This window comes from Colius striatus, chromosome 1 (genome assembly GCF_028858725.1).
Source record: "Colius striatus isolate bColStr4 chromosome 1, bColStr4.1.hap1, whole genome shotgun sequence".
NCBI lineage: Eukaryota > Metazoa > Chordata > Aves > Coliiformes > Coliidae > Colius > Colius striatus.
In genome coordinates, this window is record NC_084759.1 from 84,401,127 (window position 1) to 84,413,598 (window position 12,472).

Genomic DNA, 12,472 nt, shown 5'->3' on the forward strand with positions numbered 1-12,472 from the left:
GGTAAACAAAGCCAGAGCCTCCAACATTACATGTGGGGAAAACTGAGATTATGAGACACTGCTGAAGTTCTGAATGTTAAAATGGCAGGTGAAATCAGGATAGACAAATGTAAAATAGTTCATGTAAAGAAAATAAGTGGTGAGGAGCAGTATTAGATAAGTACTGCCAGCAAACTTTGCTGCTGTGCTATGAATTCTCTTTTCCACTTTATTTCTAATGTACTGCAGTGCAGGCCCATGGACAGATGCTGCCACGATAAAAACTGTCCTTTTACCTTTTAATTTTTTACTGTTATTTATCCTCTGGCCGTGGTTTAGTTCCTTTTAAAGATTTTCTCGTAAGGGACCTTGCTGACTTACTTTGTGGGAATGGGTAGAATCTACTGGACAACTCATCATTGTATAGTTTTTACTGCCTTACAAACCTACTTTTTTGTTCTTTTCTAAAAAACATGTTGACTTTTCTCAGTGAGGATTGTATAACTGGGTACTTTGTGAACTACAGAACAGCACAGAATGTGTTGTGATTTTGGTCTTTTTTGTGGTCAATATTGCTTTGTCTTTTAAAGCAGAGAAAAGCACACCTCTTGTTTATTCAAATAAATTGGAAAATTGCAAAGAGAAAATAATTCTGCACTAATTAATGTCTAACTTTGTCAATAAAAATTATGCACTAGCTAAAGCAGATGGTCCTGCTTTAGCAGGGAGTTGGACTAGATCATCTCTAGAGGTCCCTTCCAACCCCTACCATTCTGTGGTTATTCTGTGAGTGTGATTAAGTATAAGAAAAAACTATTTCACTGTGAGGGTGAGGGAGCAGTGGCACAGGCTGCCCAGAGGGGTTGTGGAGTCTCCTTCCTTGGAGGTCTTCAAGACCCGCCTGGACATGTTCCTACGCAACCTGATCTAGGTGAACCTGCTTCTGCAGGGCGGTTGGACTAGATGATCTCTAAAAGTCTCTTCCAACTCCTACCATTCTATGATTCTATGATTAACTGACTGCTTTTACAAAATGCTGGAAAACCCAGTATTCAGCCTTTAATAGGTGCTTGTGAGATAATGCCATGGTGTTACCAGTAGCTAAGATTTAATTTCTAGGCAGCCCTCTAAAATGCATATTGATAGGTATCAGTGCATTAAATACTCCACTCTTAGTTAATTATCACTGGCAAACACTTCAACACCTCTTATTTATTTTCAGCTATCCACCATGCTGAAAAGAAGGAAACATAATGTTACAAAAAATTACCCTAACAGTTTATTTTTGCAGTCAGTCTCATGTCATGTGTAATTTGCAATTTTCAACACCTAATTGAAAATGTTTCAAGAGGCTACCCATTCAAATCTGTTCAACATTCAGCAGTTCTCACTGAAGTGTCTTCCACATTGCCAGTTCAAACATTTTAATTTTTCAATTCTTTAATGCGTCAAATTAGAGAAAGTATCTAACCAAAATGTAATCACTCAAAGGACTCTATTTAGTATTACTTATTCCTTTGGTAGCTTTGATAAATGGTGATGCTGTCATCAGCTTTTCTTCAGAATTATGCTTCTCAGACTGTATAAGAAACACATAGGCTAGACACAGAGCATCAGAGGGAAACACAGAATCATAGAACGGTAGGGGTTGGAAGGGACCTTTAGAGATCATCTAGTCCAACCCCCCTGCAGAAGCAGGTTCACCTAGATCAAGTCGCATAGGAACATGTCCAGGTGAGTCTTGAAGACCTCCAAGGAAGGAGACTCCACAGCTCCTCTGGGCAGCCTGTTCCACTGCTCCGTCACCCTCACAGTGAAATAGTTTTTTCTTATATTTAAGTGGAACTTTTTGTGTTCCAGCTTCATCCCATTACCCCTTGTCCTGTTCTTCTACACTAGGATTTCTTTAATAAATAGAATGCATTTGTTGTATATTATGTTTTGTCCTCATGATATATAGGGGAGGGGTATTATCTACTTAACACTTTTCAGCACATGGTGAATTATCAGTATTTTACACTCAGAGGTTTTCATAGATTTCTCTGCAATTAAATCATAACATATAGTGCTCTTAAGATTTTAGATGCCATAAACAAGGACTGTGGGATACCACTAAGTCAGTTGCAAGTAGATGGAGGAATGACTAATAACAAAATCCTCATGCAGCTCCAGTCAGACATTCTCTGTATTCCAGTAGGTAAGATGAAATTATAACTCTTGTTTTCTTTTCAAAGACATGTTTTAACACTTGTAGCAGATCCCAAGTTGCTGAGCTATAATTTAAGGTATACATTGGCATTCTTAAGGATTTCACTAACATCAGGATATATAATATTGTCAAATGTACTGAAGACCAATAATTTACTGTGTAAATGTAATAATTTTGCTTAACATGCAACTTCTAGAAAATCATTTAGAAAAACATTGTGTTGTCTCTTCTGCATAAATGTAGGACACTTCAGTGGAAGATTTTTAACTCTAGAGATATTATAGCTTGCCTTTCATAATACATAATACACAAGGCTCATACTATTAGTGCAGATACATGGTTGACAGGTGGAAGGACGTGATCAATAAAATCAAATTTTAAAGGATCTTTTGCCTGAAGCAGAGAAGCAGGCAGTTCTAGAGTTAATGGAACAGATTTGCTATTGGCATCTTGTTGGTGGGATGGTGTTCTATAGTATCTGTGAAAGGCAAACAAGCTAGTAAGTACAGGTGTGTATCCTCTTTTAAGATACCTAAATACAAATACTTTTATCACAATATCTAGAGCGTAGGAGCAAGACTGCTAATTTAGCCAGTGATCGCTGCTTTGAGGAGGGAGAAGACAAAAAAACCAGTATGTTATTAACAGGAGTACTCTAAAGAAACATGGTTGAAGTCAGCAGCCCTTACATGTGCAATTTCATGATTTGGTATTGAAAGAAGTAGTGATCTGAGGTATTTCAAAGACTTGGATTACTTTAAGATGAAGTTAGCCTCACAGCCATGTGAATGGCAATAAAATTAGGTTTGCAATTGTTAAACTAAAGGGAAGCATAGAGCAGTCGTAGAAAATAAATATTCTGGATATATATGTAAATCTTTAGTTTGCTGTCATCAAGGTGACTTTCATTAAAAATCATCATGGCCTTTTCTGTGATTTACTTCAGTAAAGCCATCAATGCCTGAAACAACAGCTCTAGGAGCTGCTATGGCTGCAGGAGCTGCAGAAGGAGTGGGAATTTGGAGTCTGAATCCTGGAGATTTGACAGCGGTGACTTGTGAACGATTTGAACCACAGATCAATCCAGAGGGTAAAATCCTTTCATATTATTTAAGAAGTGCGAACTTAATATTTTACACTCAACAGACTAGTTTTTTTTCTTTGTTGTAGTCTAACATACTGATATAAAATGAGTTATATATGAAAACCTTCACAAATGTTGAAAGTAAGCTTTGTAGAGTTTGGTTTAGAGAAAAGTGCATTTCACTTATTCTTTTGTCCATTTATTGACTGGTGAGATTGGAAAATGGTTAAAAAATGCAACTCCACAGAGGAATATGTTGTATTTTATTCCCCCCCTCACCCCGGCCTTGGAAAGAAGCTTGGCACTGGGCATTATGGTTAGTAGCTTTTGATTTACGACAACAAAAACCAAAGAAATCTTCAAAGATTTTTACTGAGAAAGATGAGCCCTGAAGCTCCTTTGCATTTCTGAGTGTTCACAGATGTACAAAGGACAACCTGACTGGTTTTGGGAAACTTTTCTTCTGGCTTTAAAGAGCTTATATAAATCTTTTTTTTTTTTTAACCTATCTTTTTCATCAGTTAAGTGCTTCTAGAGTTGGAAAGTGTGTACTTGACATAATTAATCCATATGCAAGACAAATGCATTTTTGTCTTTTCAATTATTCTTAATTTTTGGTACAGAATTTTTACTTACCATTTTGATTATAATTACTGCTGTAATGCCTACTTCAAGACAGTATTTTCATCACTGAAGGGCTCTACATGAATAATAATTATTTTGTCCTACTTGTAAATCTTCTTATTGGTGAACATGCAGAAAATTGGGTTTTAAGGTTCATTTCTCCTTACTGTGCATAACTGATGGTTCTGAGGATTTTTTTAATAGAAAACAGTATTTTATATCACTTGTTCTGTGCAGACAAGCTATAGTGTGGAAAAGACTAGAGAACTAATATTGTAGTCTTTGCTTCTTAAATACTTTTAGTATTCACATCCATTGAAAGGCTTTTCTGTTTGCCAATTTCTCAAATTCAGAAAGTGAATTTCGCTATGCCAGATGGAAGAAAGCTGTGCTGCGATCTATGGACTGGGAGACATCTGAAGCTCCTTCAAATGGTAAACCAGAAATTAATGCCTGTCAAGTGTTATTAATTAGCCAGTTAATGTAGGCAATTAATCTTGAGTTTGGTGACATTTTCTGTTCATACCATCCCTGGACTATTCCAATGACTTTTAAATTATTGCTTAAAAGCATCGTGGAAAGAAAAAAAAGTAGGAAAACAGTTAGGTCTTCCTCTTGAAAGGAGGGCACAAGCAATGTCTTGTAGGACTCTAAAACCAGAGGATATGAAATCAAGACTAACTGAAGGTTTTGCAGAATAGCATTGGCTTACAAAAGAAAAGAAAATCTTACCTAGAAGAGATATAGCACAATTTGAACACAATGCAGGAATTTTGTAAACTTCTTTAGGCTATAGCTGGTTTCATCCTTGCTGTATCTTGCCTTAATTATTTGCTGTATAGGAAGGAAGGTTTGGTAGCAACATCAAAATCTACTTAACTCATAAGGGCTAAGAGCAAGAAGTTATTGCAAAGTGAAGAATCGCATAGACCTATTGTTCAGACATACAGAATGTACAAAAACTTTTGAGGCACTGAATAAGATCTTTCTTTTGCAATAGAGGGCTTTTTCATCTGTCTGGTCTGAATTAAACGTCCAGTCTTCAATCAGTTGGATTTATATTTCAGCACTATTTCAGGATAAGTGTTTAGTCCTGCATCATCCTACAAAACATCATTTATGGGCTCTGTCTTCGTTTCATTCCACTTTTGCTGGAAAAACTATTCTAACAAAAAGTATTAAGTAAAGAATCCTCAAAATGTAAACTCCACAGTCCACAGTTGTACCCCTCAAATAGCAAGTCTCTTAATTAATTCTTGAAAGCTTCCTTTTACCATCCTATAGGTTGGTTTAAGTATTTTATTCAACATCATGATCACACAGTTCTGTCAAGGCTATAGAAGGGACATAGCATGACTTAGCATGAGTAGTAATCTTCATGAGTGAGATTCAGTGTTGCCCCGTTATGATTTCATAGCCCTACATCTGTGACATATCCTAAAATCCAAATTGCTTGATGTATGTCTTACATATCTTTGTTTCTTTTTGAAGGATAGAAAATTCCATCTTGCAGAAAATAAAACTAGATCTTGTCCTTCAGATCACGTGGAAAGGGATATGTCTATCAAAACTTACCATCTTTGGTTATATGGTTTAGCACTGGCGGGAGGAATTGTTCTTTTCCTTAGTTCTTGCCTTGAAATTTTGTCTTTTGCCTGCTAGGAGTTTTTAAGATTGAGGAATACTAGAAGTGGGCTCAACCTAGATAGCACTAACAGTGGAATTTCAATTTGAACTCATATTGAGAGCATGGTTTTAATTATTGTGGGGGTTATGCATGATCTTTTTTTTTTAGTTTTTTTTCTGCAAATGTCTACACTACATTTGTTACTTTTTGCTGTTCTTATGATTTTTAACACATATATTGCAATTTATATATATATTTCTCTTTCGATTTGCTTGACTGGAAACACCCTCCCCTGGATGACATCAGGTGACACTAGTATCTTCTGTAGTCTGCCTTTGGGGTTTTTTATTATGAGTAGCATGATAATGTTAATCGGAGCAAAGTACGTCTCAGGTTAGTTATTTTTTGAACTAGATCAATTTAAAAGCTGTCTACACTAGTTGATGGGTTTTTGTATTCCATTTATTTTTAGTAAAAATGATGCTTTTTGTTGTTCATGCACACGAGTGTTTGAGGGTACGAAGTAGACCTGTGGTGCCTAAGGGAACCAAGTGAATACCATCTTGAATTCATCCTCATGTGCTATGAAATTCACAGTTGTTAGATGCACATGAAACCTTGAACTCTCCCTTTATCTGAACACAAACTGAACACAGTTTATAGAAGGGATATAGGTTGGAGCAGCCTGGCAGAGTTTTGCATTGCCTGTAATAGTGTGCATTGCAGTTTGTATAAGGTTCCTTCCTTTATCCCTTATTTTTTCTCATAACATTTAAAATTGATTGAGGATCTTGTTTGAACAAAGCAAAGACTCTTCTTCTGTCTTCAGGCTTCATGCAACCCTTTCATTTTTCTGGTCCTCTTGGAACTATTGTATGGTTAAAATCTTCATCTACTAAATCTATAGAATACTCTCTTTGTACTTTGCTGTTGATGGATAAATGAGTTTGTTTTATGTAAAGAGAAAAGACCCTAAAAGGCTGATCTGCAAAACTAGGGAAAGGGACTGTGTGCATAGGCAATGAAGATGCATCTTCAACCTGTTTATATGTTTTATTGTAAAAGGAAGTTTTTAATATGAATGACCCTGTTAGTTACTTATGCCAGAAATAACACATTTCATTAAGATATTTTTATGGTAAGAAAAAGAAGTTTATATGATAATGTCATTTGTTCTTTGTTGTGTTTCATAATTTCATTCCAAAGAAAATGTTATACAGTATAGCCATTGCTGCTGCTTAGTAAAGTTTTTGGGGGTGGTTGTTTACTTTTCTGTCTTAATCTTGGTTTTGGTGGGCTGGGCAAGGGGTGTTAATTAAACAGACAATTGAGTACTCTAGCATGCTCCTGTGATTATATGTTTCTATTTCGTTTCTACTCATTCAGCCTAAATTAACCATTCAATTGTACTTTTCTTTGCATGGAAGACACTGCCTGAGCTTGTAGGACAACTAAAATCAAACTAAACAAATGCAAGGCAAAAATTAGAACAATGAGATTTACTAACTCTGGAATGTTTCTGTGAATAAGAATAAAATAAAACCAGCTGCAAATGATTGGGTAAATTTTTAACAAGCTGAACTAAGTAACCTCAATATTAATTCCAGGTAAAGTTCTTTGCCACATGGAAAATAGCTAAAATAATATGAAAATCAATGATAAGTGGGCAGATAAGCAACTTAAATTCTGGATTATTGCTTTTTAAAAGCAACTAATCAGTAACTGGCGTACAAATATCTAAACTGCACTGCTATAACTCATAAGAAAGATTTCTTTTTTCTCCCTTCCCCAAGCTTGTCAATGCCTTTCTGACCCACAAGTGAAAAACGTATTCACTCTAACCTTCAGAGCCAATTTTGGCCTTTGTTTTCAGCTAATAGTAACTATTGATATAGTTACTGTTACTATATATATTTTTTCACTATATATACCAATATAGTTACTCCATATGCCAATATATTGGTATATTATTTACCTGGTAAGCTTGGGGCCCGGAGAATTGGCAAGAAATTTTAAAATGATGACGTCTAAAAAGGAGTAGGATCAGTGATGATATGTACAGGTTGTAGTTTTGCTCAGCTGTGTGTTAGGGTAGAACAGGATATATAGAATTTGTGTTGCTGATTGGACCAGGGCTACATCCCCCTTAGACATCAATTTTAAGGGGTTTATATGCTTCTGCTTTTAAAATATGCTTCTGCTATTAAAAGCCAGAACTAGCTGACCACACTTGCCTTCTAATTTGGTACAGGATTTTCTCTAATTAATTTATTACATTTTATCTTTTAATGAAACACTGGAACTCCAACACAGCCGTCAGTATAGTAGGTTTGAGGATTGAATCTACTGAGGATTGAATTCATCCTTCCTGTGCTGAAACAGCAGTAAGTCTTGCATGGCAACAGCGCTGTTGTTGAACATGTCTCTGTAGGGCAGCGCCACGATTTTACAGCTACTGAAATGTGAAGGGAAAGTATGCTGTGGCAAAACAGAGAACACTTACGTGGCAAAACCCCATTTCCAGAACTGATAAACTTACTGCCTTTTCATGCTGCACTATATGACAATATAAGGAGCGATATTGTATTTCTTTATATCAATTCATAATTTCATAAAAATTGGGTCAATTACTTGTACCTTATTTTATGATCTTCATTTTTCTTCACTCCCAGGGGAGAAAGGGCCAACATTTTGTTTGATTTCACTATTAAAGGAAGCTATGTGTGGCAAGTGGAGTCCTTAGGCTAAGTTTTTCACGCTAGTTTTGCAAGTGGACATCTAACAGAGTTCATCATATTCTGGAGCCATACTATTTTGGAGGGTGAAAGTTGACTGAAAGTGATGATATATTTTATTAGACTCAGTTTTTGTAAAATGCCTTTGCATGCTTAAATTGGCACCACTCAAGTGAGATGTAAGTGGGGACTGGGTATATACAGGATCATATGTGATATCTCGAGTATAAAGATCTTTGACTTTATTCTTTACAGAATAAGGTATATCAATACTACATTCTTCTTGCTTAAATTCTCTGGTGTTTCAATCAAGATTCTGATTTTCTTTTTTTAGTTCCTTGTGTTACTGCCAAATTACATACTGATTTACATATAGGGGTCACTATGCAGTTCTACGTGTTAGTTGCAATAATATTTCCCAATTCTCTGAAAGCTGAGCTCATATTCAGGAAAAAAGTAAACTTAGAGTACTTTCTTTCAATTTTACTTGTTAAAAATTTACCCATCTTAATAGCGTGGTCTCTCCTACTATATGCATATCCCATGCACTTGTGCTGGCTTATCTGGTATCACATGATATGTCTAATTTATAACTGCATTACTTGAAAACAGAAGATGGTTATACTGAATTCCTCTTATAGCTGTTCAGCTGTGTTATAGAGTGTTATTAATGTTTTAGAGTAAGTTCTATGTTACTAACGCACATTCATTCCTATTTAAGGTACTGGTAAATGAGACTACTTAGTGGACTCTGGATGCAGCTGATATTTTTGTTTCATTTTGCTTTGTTATCTGAAGAGATTCCATCACCAATGTGGTTATACTACTTGAGTGAATAATCCGTTCATGAATCCATCTGTTGCCAGTCCGAGTCACCTCCCAGTGGTACACTGAAACTAAAGTCTTCAGCCTTTCGTTACTCTGCTCCCTCCCTGTCAACTCCATCTGCGCTAGAGGCCTTTGTGTGGACTATCTCACATCATCCTCTAAGTTTTCACAAACCCTAGTTTTGTTTGAGGAGGTTGGTGTAACAAAACCCTGCAACTTCTGAGGTAATGTCAGACAGATGTTTAGCTACCCTTTTCAGGGTTTGGGTACTTCATACAACTAAACAACTGCAGAAAGCTAACGATGCACTATAGAACTTTGTAAACATCTTCCAATTCTTCTGGCTGCTGTGAATTATCTTTCATATGTCTATGGTTGCCAAAGATGTTTTATTGTAGTGGCCACTGGTCTGAAACAATTTCAGTGGTATAAACCTTTCAAACACTAGCTCAAAATGTATTGTCAGTAGCACACATCACCACTGGTTTGGCAATTAAGAGGTTGCTGGTACAGGCCACTGAGTACTGCTGAAATGACCAGTTAAAGTTTTAACAGTTTGATAAAGTTTAAAAGTTTGGTAAAGCTTACAAGTTCAGTTTGGCTTATGGAGTGTCTAGTCAGTTTGCTGCATTTAAGACACTAAGTTCTGTAGCTGTAGCTTTAAAGAGGTAGAAGTACATAGATGCTCTTGTGCTTTTGTGTCAGTTTGGAAAGACAAATTTGAGACAGGATGCTATTGACAGGACAGCTTTTTGGTCCTCAGCAACTGATAACTCTTAAAACTACTTTTCTTGACCAATACTACGTGTCTTCTGTCGTGCTGCTTAAGGATGTTTTAGTGACTATTTGTTAAACTTTTCAAAGTTGAAGCTAAGTTACTTTTCCTTTAAGAGGGTCCACTTTAAATTAAATATCAGTTCTTGATCTCATTTAGTATATCTCAGGGACCAAAATCTCCCTTTCAGTTTCCATGTCCAGAGTTCTAACAGCAAATTGTCTCAAAATATGCTGGGACAACCCAAAACCCTGGCTTGGAAGAGTAAGCACTTGACACCTGAAACAGGCCACTGGAATTCACAAGCAACGGGTGTGACAGCTGAGTTGCACCCACTTTGAAATGTTTTGCCCTCCACAAGTAAAGGAGTGAGGCCGTACTCTTATCTTCAGCTTTCCTGTTGACACCAACAGCATGACAAATGCCAGCCTTATTGGTTAGGTCAGAGGAAATGTGTTCTCGTGTAGCATAGTTAGATCAGTGTAGAATGGTAGTGAGGCTAAATGTGGGAACAACACAGAGAATTTCAAATGTGCTTTAATGCACTAGGAGTTAAAGGGAGTGGTTTTTTGTGTATGTTTGTTCTTAAATTTTTTGTCCTGAAGAAAACAATCTCTAAGAAAAGTTTGATTTTCTTTGTTCAACTATGGCTAGAGGCTTAGTTTTTAAAAAGATATTAAATATGTATGTGTCTGAAGCAACGGATTGCACAGAAGTTCAGATCTGTATAATTTATTTAGCATCAAATACCTATTAATTGCCTTTTTATTATGAAGTGCAATGACCTTTAAAAATGTGACTTTTAAGAAGTTGGAGAAGGAACATTTTTTGTCCTGTGGTTGCAGGTATAAATTCAACAGAGGGGGATTTTTGTGCACAGGTAAAAATATAACAACATCATTCAAATCCCTTATCTCCTATAAATACTCAAATGTGAGGTGTGAGTTTTCTGGTTTGTATTGGAGAGGTGAAGAAAGAGTGCAAACTGAACATGAACCCACCTTACCCCAAGGAAGAGGAGTAACAGCAGCCTTTGCAACACACAGGGCCAGGGCAGCACACACCTCGAACACTGGACTTCTAAGTGTAACTTCTTGCCAAAAACACTGAAGTATGGAACCTGGGAACGTGGAAGCATTGCCTTTGCCGGTGATATATATGGCAGGGGGAAAGGTAGCACATAATAAGCCGGAGGAAGATTTGTTTTGCTGCTTTTCTGGCTTAGCTTTTACTGGGAAACACAATTCCTATTACTTTTTCACTAAGTAAAATTCATTATTTTATTTTCAATTATTATTGCGAATATTTTTTAAGAATTTCACACCACTGTTAACTTTCTACCAACATAGTTGAAATATATTGTAAACTGTTTGTTGGGGGGAGGGGACAAACTGTTGAAAGTTAGCTTTTTGTGAAGCTATGATTTATTTTTTTCTATACATTAATGGATTTATAAATTCTTACTTGAGAAATCTTTAACTTGGCATTAAAATACCATAAATAAGTGGATATAAGCTGTCAGTTTATTCTTGGAGATTATCTTTCAGACGTGTCTTTATTCATGCTTTTTACTGGAGGCGTTAATGTACACAGATGCACATTAAACAGCAGAGTTGCCCTTTTGAAGCATCACAGACATGTGCTGTGCCATCCTCAGAAGTATAGACCAAATGCACAGTCGTGGAAAGGAGGGAGGGGGCTTTGGCAGGGACCCAAAAGATGAGCTGATTCCAGGCTCCTACTACACATGCAGTACTGCCTTCTGCTTGTCAGCGCTATGTATGTGCTATTTCAAGGACCGGATTAGAAATTACATTTCCTCAAGTCGCTCCACATTCAATAAGCAGGAAAATGCAAGTGAAACAAGGAGAAGGAACATGGTTGTGATACAGATTGGATCCGAGGGTCTGGAGCAACATTGCTTTGTAGGGCCAATGTGCCAAATGGGATTTGGCCTTATATCATGGCCTGGTAATTGCTACAAGTTGAAAAGCCATTATGGTATGAAGGAAGAAATGTCCATGGCATAGGAAACATTACCAGGGGCACTAGCAGAGCATAAAGTACTTCTGTTATTTTAAGAAACACAGTGAGAGTATATGTGGAGGGTACAAATATGGAATGTGCCTGCCAGCTGCTGCTTTGTCCTCTTTGTAGCTCCCAGTTATATTCAACACATCCAGTACTCCATAATTACACCAAGGACACAGCCTTCATCCATAGTCTTTACAAAGTCTTCAGTCCTCTATATCTAAATCAGTTGTGTGAGTCAGAAACAACACCCCCTCCTCCTGCAAAAAAAAAAAGTCATTTAAATATCAGCACAAAAACCTTAGGTAACGTTATTACTCAATGTCAGACTTGTCCCTCTGCTTGTGCGACTCCAATGTCTTCCTTTCACACAGCACAATTACGGGCTTGCATGTGGCTGTACTGCACAAGAGCATACTCAAGTTTCATCATTCATCTAGCTAGAATGGGATTAGAAATTTACTAATGTAGTTAGTATCAGAAATGTATATGTATAAAGATTTTTTGTTTGACTAAAGCTAATACAAAATCTAGTCTACTATTGAAGCTCTGCAAAACAAACAATATCTGTATCAGCATC

The 12,472-nt window shown here is 36.6% G+C and overlaps 1 protein-coding gene across 5 annotated transcripts in view; it reads left to right on the top strand.

Annotated features, from left to right (window-relative positions):
- The window catches only part of GK (glycerol kinase), a 36,623-nt gene extending 25,265 nt beyond the window's left edge, over positions 1-11,358 (top strand). For 3 of the 5 annotated variants that reach the window (XM_061999794.1, XM_061999761.1, XM_061999777.1), the window contains 5 exons: positions 2,056-2,176; positions 3,135-3,278; positions 4,250-4,330; positions 5,830-5,916; positions 8,980-11,358. In XM_061999794.1, coding sequence (XP_061855778.1) covers positions 2,056-2,176; positions 3,135-3,278; positions 4,250-4,330; positions 5,830-5,916; positions 8,980-8,993 — 447 coding nt within the window. In that variant the 3' untranslated portion in view covers positions 8,994-11,358. Of the gene's footprint in view, positions 1-2,055; positions 2,177-3,134; positions 3,279-4,249; positions 4,331-5,829; positions 5,917-7,836; positions 7,908-8,979 lie in introns of all 5 variants that reach the window. The other 2 variants (XM_061999769.1, XM_061999787.1) reach the window with 2 other exon arrangements.
- The last annotated feature ends 1,114 nt before the right edge of the window (positions 11,359-12,472 follow it).